We start from the raw sequence: 18,652 nt of genomic DNA, 5'->3' as shown, positions 1-18,652 counted from the left end.
AAAAAGTAATAAAAAAACCGTCAGTGCACGCTAATGATACTAAAAAATTATCCGGTGAAGAGAAGAGACAGTGAAGGAGAAATGTGATATCGAATGAAAAATGAGACTATGAAAATTCATGAGTACTCGGAAATGAGAAATGATGCCGTCTCGAAAGTTAACGGTGTACATAATGTGACTTAGATCACTCAAAATGGTGAAAGAAATGCATATCTTGAGATAACAATTTATAACCTCGCGCACTATCTTTTAGAAATTTATACCGACACTCTTGAGTTTTACGGTAATCAATCAGGTAGAATAAGAGTGAAAAAATGAGTAAAGTGACATAAGTAATCAAAAAAATATTAATGTTTGGATTCAAAAATTTGTTAGTTGTTATCACGTGAAAAAAATTTCGTATATAGTCAACTCTCATAAATTACCATACACAGTAAAAAATTTTGCGTCATTGCGTCAAAAAACTTAGTGTTAAAAATTTTTGTGATAAATACTTAACACTTTTATGTGTAAATTTAACATTTATTCTGTTAAATGAATACAAAAAAGTGTTAAATATTTAACATACAAATTTTTAACACTGTAAATCCAAGTGTTTTAAAAGTGACTACAAATGGGCATTTAACATAGGAAATTTAAAACACGTGGAAGTATTTTAAAAGTGAGTACAATGCTTATTAAGACAGGAATAAAACACTTGATGTGTGTTTTGTTAAAACATTTGGATTTACAGTGAACACAAAATTTTTTGACGCAATGACGCAAAATTTTTTACTGTGTAATATCAGTCTATTTATTATTATTTTTTATTTCTTCTAGTAACGTATACGTCAAATAACATGTTGTGTTATTAAACAAAAAATTGGTTTAACAGTTGATTAATTTTATATAAAATATAAAATAAAAAAAAAAAAAATTATTGCTGTCAAAAATGAAATCATTGATTTTTGTTGAGGATCTTATCGAATGCTTACAATGACAAGAAGTCCGAGAGTCAATGGTTATATCAAAGTGGCTTCACTATCAGGAGACATAACTTATGTACATTTTGTAGAACCAAAAAAGTCAAAAATATAAGTAGGAGCAGAGCATACATTGGAAATCGTTTTTGTGACAAAGGAAACCTCGAACGAGTTGGTCTACCGATATTGCCACTGCAACAGTGCTTTAGCTTCTATTTTATTTTAGTTTTTTATTACTACTACTGACGCAACTATTAGTACATGCATGGTGCGGGCTGTAAAGCCACACAAGTCCCGGCGTTGTCGCGTGGCTGACCATCCACGCCGATTCCACTGAAATAATTACGTGTCCGATCTCGCTCTTCTCTCCCGTAAAATTGAACTTGTGGTTCAGTTCACGAGCGAAAAAATCTTCCCACCAACTATAAAATATAAAATAATAACAATAACTTGGACTGACGGGTGATAGTAAAATATTGTCAATGTCATCGTGTGTCATAGGTTGTAGGCTGTCATGTTGACAGTGAAGATAATTGCCGAAGGATGTTAGCCTGGTTAAATTACCGGTAGAATCGCGATCGCAGATCCTAGAGTCACTTTATACTCAAGGGGTATTAATGAATTCTTGACACTAGTCTCCCACTTTCAGTAATCTCTTGGGGTTAATCGATTAGATTGGCTAACCGTCGATCAGTCTTACAGCTCAGGACAGCTAGATGATTCATCACATTCTCCCGCGAGATTATCTTTCTCAGTTACCGCTCTAACAAAAATAAAGTGGTAAAAAAAAAATTAGTAAACTGATCAGTATGAGATAAGTGAACTTTCGAAGTAATTTCACGATAAATTTGGTTTTTTGCACACCTTCGATTGCATCAGCATTTTAGATGGAATTATTTTCATTGTTTAAGGTTCAAGTTATAACTAAATTTAATTAACATGTTGCTTAAATTCAGCAGGAACGTTTTATTAATTAAAAATTAATTGAAGTTATCTTTATATTAATTAGTCTTTTTAATTTAAACGGAATAAATGGATTTAACTTTTTATTATCATAAAAAAAATATGAAATTTTTACAAAATATTTTTAATTTTTTATCGAAAATTTATCTCTATTTGATGTTGTTCATTATTATTATTATTATCATTATCTACAACTGTTTATCACGGCACACCTATTTGAAATACATAAGTGCTCTCGAAATAAAAGCAACGATACGAGTGACTGAATTCGTATTTCGATTTTGTCATGACACGTCTGTTAACCAGCAAACCCCTCGTTACTTGAGCAAAGTAGAGAGGAGTAAAAGAGCAGGTAGCTGGAGCCATTGACTTTATTTTCCGAGATTGTAATCAACTGTCTTGTTTTCTCGGGGTTTTTGTTCGTTAAACATGAACCTTTTGAGTACGTGATCATTGCTCTTTATGTTCTCACTACTGTACTTCAAAAGTAACTTTAAATAATCAAGTGAGATAAAGTTTAATGAATCAAAGTCTTTTTTGCCATCTTTTTGTTCGTTAAATCTCATTTTATCAATTTTAAAATTATTATTTGATGGTATTAATTATAATTATAAATTATAAATTTAAATAACAAAAGGCTTTTCAACGTGATTAAATGTTTTCATTTTAATGTAAAGTAAATACAGATTTTCTGACCAAAACTGTAACATTAAATTGATTTAATTCATTGATTGAATATTTTGTTAAACAAATTGGCATTACCAGATATTTACCAGTCTCAACTCATGTTTTAATAATTTCAATATTTAATATTTTATCGATCAATAAAATTTATCATGCCTACAAGGTTTGCCAACGATAATTGAAAAAAAGAAACAAGTAAATGAATAATATTAATTTATAATAATTTTCAATTGAATAAAAAAACTTTATAATGTTAGTGTTATCTTTAGTATGTTCTCAATTAGTTAATTTATTGTTGGGTAATTGAGCGTGGTACTACAATAATATTACTTGAATAAACTGCAATATTATTTTCCGCAAAATAACCATTTTTTTTCAATTAAATATCGTTTATAAAAATTGTTTCCGCACTTTGAATACTAATCAGAACTACAAATAATTTTTTTTAATTATTAATGTTTCATAAGAGTGAAGCTCTAGCTCTTATTTATTAATAACAATAGGTTATCGGCCCAGTAAATTTCCATAGCACTTTTTTCGCTTAAGAATCAAAAACAAAGTATGAAATTTATTCTAAAAATAAAATGCTAAAAAATCAGGTCTAAAATTTTTCTAGTCTTAGCAAAGAAATAAAAATATTAAAAAAATTTGAACTTACCCTTCCGAAATTGGAAAGACCTCCGATTTGAGGCACTTGACCAGGTTCATCCGCTGTGCTGCAGTCTGCCCTACCGAACCAACAGGTCAGTAACTCAATAGCGACAATCATGTGCATTATTCGTAGAGTTAAATAGATAGACAGTTAGATAGGTACCCAGAGAGATAGATAAATAGATAGATAGATCGTTAGCTAGATATACAAATTCAGTCATAGATATAAAGAGACAGGAATCGGAAATTCAACATTGAAACTGGTAGTAATGGGGTTACCACGATGATGGGTGCTACTCGAGTAATCCCAACGCCACATTCAGTTGTAACTAACACAGCATACTATGTATGTTGGGCTAGGCCATATATTGAGAGGCGTCTATATACCCTGGTAACCAAATACCCATTCCTTTCCAGGCCTCAACCCTTAACCTCTCTCTGATTTCGATCTCCATTCCCATTCTCATTTTCTCACCCCCATCTCGATCCTGATCCCCCAGCTCTGACTAAACCATACCGCACCACACCATACTAGTTTAAACTCAAATTCCATCCACTACACGTCCTACACCACTTTACTCTAAACATGCTGGGCGTTATACTCTAATGGGAACCAAACCGTTGCACCAATAACGTTATTCATCCGAGTACACGCGACCACGATACCCGATTAGGTCTATAGCCCGGTGGCTCTCATATATGTATTTTAAATTTATAGTAAAACGATTTTAGTTATAGCTTCTATACCCTCCCCATCATATTTCACAATTTACTTCACTTTATTTATTCATTTACTTTCATCGCTATCACCATACGCGCTGCTGTTACTATTATCCGTGCTAGCCAATTTTATTATATTATTTTTTGGTAATAGAAGTATTTTAATTATACTTGTTAAAAAGCGAACGACTGAATAAAAGGTCAATGGATAATTTAAATTTGTTCGACGGAAAATTGAGCTTTTATTTTTAGTAAAATGCGATATATTTAGGAAATGAAAAAAAATATTTTATATTTTTAAAAATATATTTTTATAAATTGAAAGTTATATTTTTCACGTATTTTAATTATAATTAGAATATATACAAAAATACGTCAAAAGTTAGCTCTTAAAAGTATATTTTTTATTTATATTTTATAAAGTTTTATCTAATCATTTATATTTTATGTTTTTGAAATAAATTTTTTTCATGCACAGAAAAAAAGGTTTTCTTGATCCAAGGAAATTTTTCGGAAGACCTAAGTTGTTTTGGAGTGAGAAGAAATTTTCTTGAGTCAAGAAAATTAATTCTCTAAAGGAGAATTTTTCTCTCTGTGTAAAAAAATTTATAGCTGCCTAAAATTTTTATACACAAAAAAAAAAATTAAGTTAACTTAAGATAAAAATTATTGAACTAAGAAAATCAATTTAGAGAGTTTAATTTTTTTTAATCAATACAAAAAATTCTTGAACTAAAAAATTTTATTTGATTAAAAAATTGTTCATCTTGATTCAAAACAATTAAACTCCTTAAGGCGATCTTAGCTCAAGAATTTTTCTCTTGTCAAGTTAATTTTTTCTTATGTGTATTAATAATTCCAATTAAAAATAAACAAAAAATGAAAAAATGACATGTTCCCTCAGTTATAGTGAACGAGTAGACCCATATAATGATAAAGTGAGGAGTAACTAGTAATTAGAAACATAATGCCCGCGTTAACAAGATTGGACTTTAAGTAACGATAATGATAATACTGATTGCTGTGATCGGATGATGTCAATTTGGTTATTAACGTTCACACATGACATGTTGCACATGCTCAGGTTAGTAGTATGTACAATGTGATTTGGATTACACGTATCGTAAATTCTCCTAACTCCAGCACACAGTGCAGTGATTGTCAAAGCTATTGACCGTGTGCTTAAGCCACTCGTATACTCGCATACTATGTGTATTGTTTTTTTGACATGAGACGCGCGACGAAAACATTAAAAGGGAACAAACATATAAGCTGTACATAACATGACTAAATAGAATTAAAACCCAGAGATAAAAAGGATGAAATAGTTTAATAAACAAACGTAAAGGCGAAAAGTCACGAACTCATTTACGGAAATAAGCTCAAAGTAAGCCCACTCTGTTTTATGTTATCAAAGGAAATGTCATCTCAGCATTTACATACTCTGTGTTGTCTTTTGTATTTCTGTTTAAAAGTTACTTTAATGAATTTCGTTTTTTGAATTTCAACTGTTGCGTTGTACTAGTTAATTTTAATTCCCTTATATTCGATGTTACATTTTAATTTATAATTATAATATAACTTTGTAAATAATAGTGTTTGGTCCAATCAGTTAAATTATTTGCAATGCCCACTCTTTAAAATGATTGAATTTATTGTCATTAAAATGAATTTTAATTACGATGACGTTAAATTTGATGCTTTTTCATTAATTGCATACGATAATATTAATATTTACTATCAATATTAATTGATAGAATTTATGCACTGATAAAAAAATTAACTTGATTCGATAGAAAAATATTTGACAAAGAAAATCATTTTTAAGAATTTCATTGTATTGAATCAAGCAGATAACTTTTTAAAAATAGTTTTTTTTTTTTAATTGAATTTATTTTTTTACCATCATAGTAATTAATAATATAAAAAATTCAAGCTTCTGAATAAAATAAATAACAAAACTAAAAATAAAGCAAACGTTGGTGGTTTGGTTAACGATTTAGCGATAAATGATAAGTGAAGTCGAGTGTAACAAAGTCAAAACGCCACCTGTTCGCATGTTATAAAGCGATCGATCGATTAGGAAACTCTTACAGACTGTGGAGCTCGACCACGATTACGACCGCGAGTACCCCGAGAGCATAGTCGGTACGAATACAACGACTCTCACCCAGTCTAAAGTCCAAATTACGGGTTTATATGCCTTGATATTCACGTATATTGACCGCAAATGACATTTCACTGGCATTGGAAATAGCCAACCGACAGAGTAGAGTCACTGGTGCTGGACAGTATAGCTTTCGGTGGCTGGCAGTCTCGTTACTTTTGCTAGGTCGGTTGGTTTCGATCGGTTGAAATCGGATATCCGATTAATTTCATCTGCGCCGTCACGAGCTGCCAGGTGAACGATAAAGTGCCCAAGTGGCATTATACGTGCGATCTCTATATACGATATACTGCCTCATATACCCTTTTCTCTCATCTCTCATTTGATTTGTGATTATATATATGTGAATGTGTATGGTATATTATATTATAGCGGTATATGGCCAGAGTTCACTCGGTCGGCATCAGAGTTCCACGGTTGGAACGATTGAGCTGGTGGAGCTGAGTGATCGAGCTGGTGGTTCAACGCGATAGGTATTTTGAGCTGGATACTCACCAAGGTGTATTGCACGTGTGGGTGAGGGTCAGGTATCTGGCTCCCAATTCGTACAGCATTCGCAGCACCGCCAAACTGGTGCTAACTGCGTGTCCACCCTCGACACCAATCAGACTTGCCAGTCTCCCTTCTTTGTGCGCTCGTTCGATACCTGTAATTAAATAATATTCATTTTTTTAACTTCTGTAGATTTGATTTATTAGCTAGATCTTATATTAATGTTTTTTTTTTTAAATTATTATTCGATATTAGACTAGGGTTAAGGAGTAATAGTCATTATAAGGGTGTCAGAAATGTAAGATGGAGAATACAGTAGTCAATCATGATGATTAGACAAACCTGTGAAAAAATTTTTTCATAAAACCATATCAGGCTATATGTAAGAATAACAAAATAATTTATTACAATTTTTTATTTTTTTTTTGGGAATTAGACTTAATTTTAAATAGACTATTTTAAATTATTAAATGAAAAAATATTCTTCTTTCCGTCTGTTAAAAATCATGTGCAATAAAATTTAAGATATTCATTTTGTCTAAAAGCGCCATTTAAGCATAAAGATTCGGTTTAACCGCATTCTTGGTTGTAAGTCAATTTATAATCTCATAAAAGCTGCTCGAGACGTTTAAACCAGCAATTGAGTACATCTACAAGCAGGTCATGATCTCAAAATACTCTATAACATAGCTTAAATCATTTATTTCGCCTGATAGTCCCTTGAGCCTTCAAAGGAAGCGTACTCGGATATAGAAAGTGGTTTATAGATCACCAGATTGCCAAAAAATTTTATGGATTTAAGAATTCGTATTTGCCGATCATCTCGAGGATAAAAAAGAAATTATGAATTTTTTTTTTAAGTGAAAACCTTAATAAAAAATTATTATGTGGAGATTGAAAATAGTGAGCTTGTACTGATCTGAGATTATGGCGTGTTCTCAAAAAATTATTCTATCTTTCAATACATCTTAATGGAACTTATCTAGTTTTTGCAACAATTTTCATTCCATTTATTTCTCTGGCAAAAGGTATGATTGTCTGTAGAGTAGTATCCGCTTTAAAATCAGGACATGGCTGAAAAAAAAAAACGTGACGGTGATGCTAAGAAGAGTAACTGTTTGTACAGAGTCAATCAGACGACAGCTGGACATATCTGTGCCAAAAACTTCAAGCAAACAGCCTTAATGAACTCAGCGTTTAAAATAATAAAATAATAAAATTAAACTTTTTCACTATCGTTGAAAGTCACCAAATATGCTTGTTAGAGAGTCCAGTGTTGTCTGAGATGCCCGCGCTGCCTATTAAATTTTTATACCCCTCCTCCCTTTATTAGATTTTATATTTTTTCCGACATGTGGTCGTGGTTAGCGCCAGATAGAAGAGGGTTCGCAAGCTCAGCTCAGCTTGAGATTTTCTCAGCTCAGTTGAAATATGAGAGGTGAAAGACCTCATTCTTTTCCTGGACACCAGCCAGAAAGGTCGACATAAGGATTTGGCTGAGGATTATTCTCGTAGTCTATGATCTTTCAATTGTCTCGGAGGCTAATCATTTATCATAATCCACTTCTGGAATTAAAACATTTCAAGAGAACATTTTTTTACTGTCACTGAAATATTTTTTCAACTCTTTTCCTTCATTTCTAGAGATGAAAATTTTCTGATATCTTCATATCTACAAATTTAATAAGTCCATATCTGGCCTGATATGTATTTATATACTTCTATATCACTTTTATATACAAAATAAAATTTGACCAAATCAGGCTTGATATGGAATGACCAGGACATATCTATCTTCAATTTTCAGAATTCATAGAATTTATGAAATCGAATTCTATTATACCCAACATGGCGAGAATTCGAAAAATTTACGTACCGGCTAACTTTTTTTTTTTTTTTTGAATGTGAAATATGAAAAGAAAATACCGAAAAATTATCAGGTCATGTTTAAATTGCTAATTGAAAGTCAGGATTTATAAATTTATCAAAAATTCATAAAAAATGTTTAAATCATCTCATGAAATTTTTTTTTTAAATATGCTCATTTTGTCATGCTTTTTAGCGAAAAAAAAAATAGTATGGTAAGTTACAAATTGATATCTTTCTCTCCCTATCCATCAAAAAAAAAAAAGAAAAAAAAGAAGGTACTTTTCTAATTTTTTAATTGCGAAAAAATAGAAATGTAGAACTTTATAAATTTTTAACAAATGATTCGTACATCCACCGTGAAAAAAAAAAACGAAAAAAAAAAAACATTTTGTCGATCATTAAAATGAATAAAAGAGAATGTAGACCTTTTAAAAAATTTAATTCTATTTAGTAATACTGAAATTTGATCTGACGACATAAAAATTGGCCGGAGGTTATATCAGAATATTTTTTTGAGCATTCTATTCATTCGGTTTTGACGAAATAATTTGACAGGTTGTTAATTAAAAGCTAATAATTACTGAACTATAATCAAAGTTCAACAATAATAACTGAATGATGAATGTTATGCAAATGAAGTGTGGAAAGTAAAGGCACACTACAAACTAGTTAATTAAAACACTCGAGATGCGTGAAAACGCGTAACACTTGAAACCCTTTTGTCGCAATCTATTGAGAAGGCTCTTCTGGCACGGTGGTTGACCACAACCGCAACTACCATTGCCGCAACTAGCAGTACACCACACCGGTGTGCTAGAGTAGTCTAGTTCGCCTACTAAGTGTAACTCGTAAAGTACGCAGAGATCGAGGGAACAATGCCGCTCCGATAAATCCGCCTGAATCTAGACCAGGAGTCCAGACAAAGAGATGCAGCCCCAGAGAGCGAGAGAGAAAGAGAGATCACTGAACGATAGAAGTACTAACGACCACCGCCGTAGCAGTACTACGAGGAGTCAACGAGGGAAAGGAGAGTAACTCGATATTGGGTCAAACATCGCAGAGCTTTCTATGTACCGGCGCTCCATTTGTCTGGCTCATATCCAAACGCCTTCGATCCGCTCTTCTAACCTCTCCGTATGTGCTTTTCTGCTGTAATACCGTATCATTTTATTCAAATCTTTGATAATTATTTTTCAAAATTATTGATACTATATTTGCAAGAAATTTGAAATTTTTAAATTGTCCTCCATAGAAAAAATTTATCAAATGAAAATATTATTGGAGACTATAATTTGATTAATTGTTGTAGTATTAATATTAATTGTTGTAGTCAAATAATTTATGTTTGGGATAGTAATATTTAATAACGAAAGATACAATAATAGATAATTAAACAAAGTGTTATTTGTCGAGTTTTGGTCAACCAAACATTGGATCATTACGACATGAAATAATTTTGGTCGAAATATCATATTATTACAACGTAAAATACTTCGTCTAAATTGAAATAGAACCACACTCGATATTTGAACTAATGTTTAGCAAAATTAAATATTAATAATATTCAATGAAAATAGATTAATTCATCATCAAGAAGGACTGTAATTTAACTATTCCCTCTGATTGATCATTCCATTAGAATCCAATTACAGCTGACCCATGATTCTATAGTTTGAGTTGCGATATCATTATTAACAAGAAAAAAAGTCCTGTTAAAATTACAGAAAAATCTGTAAAATGTACAGTTTTACTCCTGTCATTACTGTCAAATCTGCATTTTTAGAGATGTAATTTTTACATTTTAAAACTGTCAATCTGAAAATACGAATTTTAGATTAGGAAAAATTTTAATTTTACGTTGCAAAAAGTTTGAATTTAGCACATCGAAAAAATGTCGAATTTAGCGTGGGAAAGAAATGAGAGATTTACAAGAAAAGATATGTAAATTTAGCCTAAGAAAATTTGTAAATTCGACATTGGAAAAATGCTTTATATGAAATTGTATAAAATTATATATTTGGTCGAAACTCTTATATACACAACTTAATTTTTTTATAATTATTTACATTTTTTTCGGGTATGCTATTTTTACACATCTATTCCTGTAAAATTAACATTTTTTTGTAAATTTAACGTAAAATAACCGTGTAATTTTCCCATAAGCATTTTTGTAATTTTCATACATAATTTTTTTCCCGGTAACCGATAAAACTACGATTTTTATTTGTAAATATAAATTATAAGATGTTTCGATACTATTGATACAATTCATCCTTGAGAGTGGCTGTTGATTTAAAATTAACAATTGTTTTACTAAAAATCAAAATCAAATTTCAACTCAAGCTCAGCGAAGCGAGCTATTAAAAGGTAGTGAATCAATAAATGACCACTTTAGGATTTGACAAATTTTTATTTTTCAAGCTACTTAGTATAGAATATTTTATTATTTCATTAATTATTTTATATTTTAATTTATTTGCACAAATCTCTGTTTTGAAAATTTTTCGAATATCTTTAAAATTGAATGTTTCAATTTGGTTATTTTCCTTCAATATTTTCTGACGTATCAAGCTTACAAAATTTTCCATTAACAGGCTCCATGTATGTAAAGGTTTTATTAAATTTATTCAAAATATAATCAACACAATGAATATTTAAATTGATACAAAACTAACAAAAGAGTATGCAGACCGCTACCACAAAATTTTTAGCCGTATGTAAACCGCATGCCAACCAAAATAATTAATAAATGTTATCGTAACCATATTTAAAGCAAATATTCAGTAAATTCGTCGCTGGAAAGTTTATAATTTCGTAAATGTTTTTTTTTTTTTAAATAATAAGTATTTTAACTACTTCGAAATTTTCAGCCGTTTGTTTTATTCCAAAGTTTCCAGTTTATTGTTTTCCTTTAAGTAGTAAGTAAAATAATATTTCACATCTCAACTAAAGTAGATTCGGAAATTCAACTCCAAGTTTCAATTAAAGTATTTGCTTAGGGATAAACGAATTTATATGTATTAAAAGTTTATTTAGAATATAGTTGGAACCTAAATACTAAGAATAAAGTGTATTAATTAATATTAAAATATAGTCTGGTCAAGTTGAAACTAATCCGGATTAGCATTGTAAATTACTGGATCGTATTCGCCCACAATGCATGTATATTCGTTATTTTAACTACGTTTACGCTAGAGAATACTTTATATACATAAAATATGTATCAAGAGGCGGGGATTAAATAGGAAGGGTAAGGTAAAAATAGTGCTTTTTAATCGTGAATACATCTCTTGATAGAAAAATCTTCAAAAGGTTGGAAAATTCAATGCATATTCTTAAGAATTATATCATTGTTTGAAAATAATCTAAATTAGAAATTCAATTTTTACGGTAAAAGTTATTTGTAGAAAATTCAGTATTATTCTCAATTCTTCAAGTAAAATTTTTAAAAATATGCTTTTAAAAATCTGAATTCATGAATTCATAAATTAATAAAAATCAGAAATTCTCGAAATTCAATTTGTAAGTTTCAAAATTGCACATTTTTGCTTCAAATTTTCATGATCAAATCTTCTTATGCAGATAACTGAAATCAATTTATTAATTTCTTAATTCATAGTACATTGTTCATTGTACATAAAATAATTAATTAGCCATTATTTTTTAATTTTACTTATTAAATTATTAAAAATTGAACATAGATAGAATAATCACTTCAAAACAAGGTTGTGAAGTTTTTAATGAAAAAACAATTTTTTATTTATTAAATTTAATGGTAAATTGAACTACTAATCAAGAGGAAATTTGATGCATTATTTACAAAACATTATTTGCTTCAAAAAATTTTTTTTTCCATGAGTTATTTGACAAAGTAATAACATTTACAACAAAATTACTAATTTCTGAAAAATTGGTCGTAATGAGATGATAATTGGCAATAAGAAGCCAGTCATGTGTGAATGAATCACTGTCAAGTGTTGATTCAGACGGTTAGGCATGCAATAGAGTAAGAGAAAGACCAAATGATACTGAGAATGAGATCGTGAATATCCATTATCTAGGCATATTCTGTTCTCCTTCAGTTACATACGTACATACAGTCCATACAGACAGACATAGATCCAGATAGAGTTATATATGTGTATTAGGGTGTGCATACCTTCAGCTGTAGTAACGAGGACCATATTCTGGGGGTGCTTGTTCACCAAGCGCCGAATCAGGTCGATCTGCTCCAGGGCCAACTGCACCGAGTCGAGATGCTGTGACGAGCACGGTACGTACGCCGACCAGAACTGCAAATGAGAAATAGAGATAACAGTGTAGGTACATATGCATACACAAAGTGCAGGTACACACCAGTTAAGGTTTTAAGTGTGAACTATCATATGAGAGTGTGAATGGCAAGATTTAATGAAATGCTACGTACAGTGATCCTATTCTTGCATGTACAAGTTTTACATATATGTATAGACGCAGATCTACAATAGTTTTGCAAAGAGGAGAATTAAATGGAGGGTAATTGAATTTTGCTTAATTTTGCTTGCTCTTAATAGTGCGACAGATTCATTTCACTTTCCAAAATTAATTATACTTCGCCTCTGGTAATTAGATATTTGTTAACGGCCTGTCAAGTCTTTAATTCAAACCCAAACTCGTGCTTAAACTTATCGACTGACAATTGTATGTTTGATTATAATATTAACTTTATTTGATACAGGTATGAGCAAATGCAATTTGGAACAGCTCAAATCGCGTTAAATTTTATGAGTACATATTTGTTCATTTTTCCACTCACATAAATATGTATTAAAGTAAAAAAAAAAAGACAGCTAGGAGGTTATCTTTCGAGTGTGTCTCACGTCCTCGAGACAAGAAGTACATGCTTAACAGTCATGTACACACTGGGATTTATTTATACTTCGTGATACAACCGTCTGTGAATTTGCTTTGTAACTAATATAAGTACTGTCTACATGGAAAATTGACAAAATAATGGAATTAGTTTTTACTTTATTTTATTAATTATTCATACTTATTATTAAAACAAGATGAGTTTGTGTAGAATGTAGTATCAGAGAAGAAAATTTCAGTTTGTTATAAATTTCATTGAGGTATTTTTGATTTTGTTTTTTTAATAAGGACTTTTTTCGAATCATTTATTGTTAAAAATACTCGTGAAAAAACTTTTTGATATGACCAATAATATAATGTTAGGTTATATGTGAAATTAAGAAATGAATTGCTGTTATAATTTTAAATTTTTATATTGTCTAGAAAATTTAAACGTCAATTATTATTTCTTATAAGATAAAAATTGGTTTAGTAATTGACTAAACTAAAAATCAATGACGGATAAGGTCTTTAAAAAACTGAAAAAATTCAGTATTCTTTATGGGCATCTTAAGTCATATCAGCACATATCAAGCCATATTGAACCAGGCATGTCCAGATCTTGCTCAGTATAACTACTTTTCATATCAGGCTATATCATAAAATTTTGTTTACAGGTAATTAAAAAATACTTGGCTTAGTAGACTCTCTACCTCGGATTTGGAAGTTTAGAAAACAAACAGTTCAGTTGAAACAACAAAATAAATAAACTTTGAATGTTCCTTAATCATGATAAATCCTCAGTAATGATATATATCTCGAGACTTAGTTACAGTATTATAACAAAGGATAAAATAGCATTAGCTTGTATAAAGGTCCAGGGATACTAAATCAAAGTTAGTCGCAAGTTGACCCTTATCATTTTGTCAATAACTCCGTACGTCTTAAATTACCCTAACGATTGTCTCTCCAGTCGAAATTCTGAATTTTAGCTTTACATTATATTATATTCTATTATATTGTGCTTGATGATTCTTAGTTTTCGAAAATTAACGAACGTTTGTCACGTTCAAGTGCTACACAGAAAAAAAATGTTCTTGAATCAAGTATATATTTTTGAAGAGCTTAATATTTTTGGTTTGAGTAGAAAAATTCTTGATTTAAGAAAATTTTACTTAATTCAAGAATTTTTCGTCTTGATTCAAGATAATTATCCTCTCCAAAATTATATTCTTAGTTCAAGAATTTTTCTCTTGAATCAAGTTAATTTTTTTTTCTGTGTACAATACTTTTTATTTGTCCGAGCGTAAAATCGAATTTCAACGTCACAATCTTTCAATACAAGTTTAAAAGTTTTCTGACTTACACTTGAGTCTTCACAAATAAACTGGTAAATTAAGTGACTAAACAGAAGAAAAGGAGGTTGACGAAAATGAACGAGATAGAGAATAATAATAGTAATAAATAAGATAATAAAAAAAAGTGTGGATACAATTGACGGCAGATGCTGCTGTGTAGTCCTCGAGAGCTCTACTTATTCGAATGGATAAAAATAAAAGGAACAAAAGATAACATTCGGTTTTTCTACTCCCGTAACACATCTTCTGTCTTGCTACGCGAAAATAGCACTTTGAAACGTACTCACGATATCGGAAAATCCATCTACATCTACATCTACTTCTATATTAACATCTGCACATGTATTTTTGAGCTCGACAAGTATTTTCGCTCAGGCCCCAATGGGGAAAAAAGCTACGGAAGCCGTTTTAGTATCAAGACCGTATTTTCGGCCTCAGCCAGGAAATGAAACCTAGCCCAGCCTACAATCCAAGCTTCACAACTGGGCCATCCTTTATTCTGCACTACGGCGATAAGAAAATTCCATGGACTTTGCAGGAGTAAGTTAGACAATAGCGTTGTTAAATTATTTACACTGGCACTATTTTATCACGACTATTCATCGGTTGGATTAAAATACTTCTATTAAAGCGAATCTCGGCTGTGAATATAATGTAAACGTGTCTTTTTAGGATTATAGAACTAAAAAAAAAATCAAATTATAAAATTCATTAAAATTTTGAAAGTTTGTATAAAAAAATTTAAACGAAATTTAAGGTAATTTTTTCAAGTTTTTTTTTATATTCCAAATTCTTAATTTAAAATTTAAAAACTTGGATTTAGAATACTTATATTTTATAATTTTGCATGCTAGATAAAATATTCTTTCTTGCTTCAAGGAATTTTAAGAAGAAATCGAAAACATTGAAAATTCAAAATTTGGAGTATTAATTAATTTCAATAAACGATTCACTTAAATTTTTAGAAACTAATATACAGTAAAACTATTTCACTGTTAAAAAAAAAAAAAATTAAATTTCTTGGATTGAATCAATACGTAAATCCAATATTTCATTGGCTCTATTTTTTCGTCTTCATCTTTTTATAAAATCCCTCTACAAGCAAAAGCCTTTCGATCACATTTACAGCCCGACATCTTGAAAGATTTCTTGAGTTCTTCAGACATTACTTTTTTTAGCATTATCTCTAGAAGCGAAAAATAAATTCACGTCTCTACTTTACAGTGAATTGTACTCTAATAATAGATATGCACGCTTAGCGAACCAATGTATGCACTTACCATCCTATAATGTTTACTTATCATTTCAAAATTACTCTATTTATTTTCCTGACCGTGGAGGTATAATCATGTGTGCATACACTTGTAGAGGCGGGATATATTCACGTTAAAAATAATTTATTATGATTACAAATATACCGCTGGATTAACTCATTTTTACTCCTATTTGATAATACTAATGAAGTATTATTAATCATCACATCAGTATATTATCATTCAATAATAGTTTATTATACATTCGGACGTATAAATTGTTTGCAATTCAATAAAAATTGAAATTTATTAAAAGGAATGTTCGAGGTGCATGCCCATGTATTTTACAACCGTTCATTAATTTATTATTTAATTAAATAATTAATTACCATTCTCCTAGCTCCAACGATTCTATAATCAACCTTGTGGGATTTTGTATGCTCTGTTTAACGTTATAACAATGTTTAATATTGAGAACAAGAAAATTTTAATGCATTAAATTATTTTGTAATTTATCGATTTTCGATTTTGTTGATTCTTGACAAAATTTGTATGAAAAATTCAAAAAATTTTGGACAAGAAGATAACTGAAAAGAAAAATCTTGAACCATGCTGAAAAATTCTTGACTCAAGTATTTTAATTCAAGATAATCAAATTCTTCAAAGTATGTTTTTTTTTTCTTGAATCAAGCTAATTTTTTTATGGGTGAAATGGTTTGTTTTTAAACGATTAAAAATCGAAAAAATTTCGACAATCAAATGGTAATAACATTTTATTTTTATTTTAAAATGCTTCCCTTATTTAAATAGCGCAATTGATGAATAACAAGCAATCTGATATAGAGATTTAAATTTAATTAACCGAGCGCCGTTTTAAATCGTTCAATTAAAAGTGTTTTCATGAAAGTAAATTGGTTGATTCAGTCTATGCATGATTTCGCAAAGAATTCAACGAATTTACTTAATCCTGTAGCTTCTTTACTCACTAAATATTTTTTTTATTTTCATTATCGGAATTCAATTATCGTATCAAACATTCCAGGAATTATTACTTAAATAAAATCCTAACACAACTCTCAGTGTCAAGATTTACACGCATTTATTTATTTTTCGTAATTTGTACAGAGCAATTTCAAATAAAATGAAATACTGGTATGAAATGAGAAAAAGTTTTGAAGTTTATCCCAACATAAAGTTCTCAGATGTGCACTTTTAAATTCCCCGATCATTTTTTTTTGTTGAGTGTACTTTTGTCACATACGATCGATCTTATCTAGCTATCGATTAAAAACTTCTTTATTTTCTATCCTGGCTCTGACTTATTGTGAATAGAACTCTGATTACAACTTTGGAAATAACAAGAAAAGAATCGAAGAGATATAAGTTAAGGAACGAGGGAGAAATATCTGTGAGATTGAGAAGTCCTCGAAGCGTGTTGCGAGCAGGATGTACACGGTACATATGTATGTGAAGTGGTGCTGGATCTATAAGAAGTGTACCGTGTGCTTCTGGCAACTTCTTGGTAGCTTGAGGAAGATTTAAAGAACAAGTCGCCAGACGTCGGAAGCACTCCAGATTTCAAGATAGAGATCTTTAGAGCGCTCAATTTCAATCGGAAGTGCCGAAAATCTGCTCGAGAAGTCAAGTGCTCTGATGTTAAGAAAAAAATATGAGAAATTATGTATGGACCTTTCGGATAAGAGTAATTTTGCAATTTTATTATCAAGTTTTTATCTTTATAGAAATGTAGACATCAAATGAATCGTAATTTGAATTTTAGTTCATGAAAATATGTGTCCAAAAATGAGATCCAAATTTAAGGAAATAATTTTTAGTTGAAAATAATTATCATCGAAATTCGGAATAAAACTACTGGTCAAGTTGTTAAAAATAATATCCCCAAAATATAAAAAAATTTTATTGTATCTGAATGTGCTTTGTCGAGCGTTCGAGAGTCAATATTTATAGAGAGACAATAAAGTACACCTCGTTGTGCTGACGTAAAAGTTTTCTGAGAAATCCACTTAAAAATTATAGCTCCGCGTCCTGTTAGTAGATGTCGAATATGTGTTTATGTATAACGAGACATTTTTTTGAAAAAATCTCGAAGAATTTTCATATTTTAAAGAATGCAATTTCATTGTACATGGTACACTGAGATGTTAATTATCATCGATAATTTTTTCGAATTCCCGTAAGACCGGTTTGAAAGTTTGAGAGGTATTGAACAGAAATTCCAAGACAAGTGCACGGTCGAGTAAACTTTTCAGATGATGTCATTGGCATGTAGTAAATGAGAGATCGAAAAGTAAAAGAAAAGCTCCAGTAAATATACATATATATTTCGGAGGAAGTATGGTAAACGAGTCAAAGAAGGTAATTCGCTACGGCGAAAAGACTTGAATTTTGAAATCTGGGTGTCCTTAAGCGCTACCAAGAGTTTTTTGCTCCTAGAAAGAACTCGAGTTAAAAATAATATAAACAAGAAAAAAAGTTTTATAAAGAAAAAAAAATCGTGAATAGAGAAAAAAAAAGATTTAAAACATTCCTTCTTGCTTTTATTGGGATACTCGATTTTACAGCAGTTGGCTCGTTAATTTCCTCGTTTTCACCATTTCGAACGACGGATCATTGTTTTTAAGCATATATATTTATATATATATTCAAGTCTGTAATAGTGTGGATGGAGAAAATAGTAGGAAA

At 30.3% G+C, this 18,652-nt stretch overlaps 1 protein-coding gene across 6 annotated transcripts in view; it reads right to left on the bottom strand.

Moving 5' to 3' along the window:
* The window catches only part of LOC123260517 (dipeptidase 1), a 77,693-nt gene that overhangs the window by 39,255 nt on the left and 19,786 nt on the right, over positions 1-18,652 (bottom strand). For all 6 annotated transcript variants that reach the window (XM_044721645.1, XM_044721643.1, XM_044721646.1 and 3 more), the window contains 3 exons: positions 12,668-12,800; positions 6,643-6,793; positions 3,268-3,337 (listed from right to left, as the gene is read on the bottom strand). In XM_044721645.1, the coding sequence (XP_044577580.1) occupies positions 3,268-3,337; positions 6,643-6,793; positions 12,668-12,800 (354 nt within the window). The remainder of the gene's footprint in view (positions 1-3,267; positions 3,338-6,642; positions 6,794-12,667; positions 12,801-18,652) is intronic.

The sequence above is a fragment of the Cotesia glomerata genome, linkage group LG3 (genome assembly GCF_020080835.1).
Source record: "Cotesia glomerata isolate CgM1 linkage group LG3, MPM_Cglom_v2.3, whole genome shotgun sequence".
Lineage (NCBI taxonomy): Eukaryota > Metazoa > Arthropoda > Insecta > Hymenoptera > Braconidae > Cotesia > Cotesia glomerata.
This window is presented reverse-complemented; position numbering and strand designations above follow the sequence as displayed.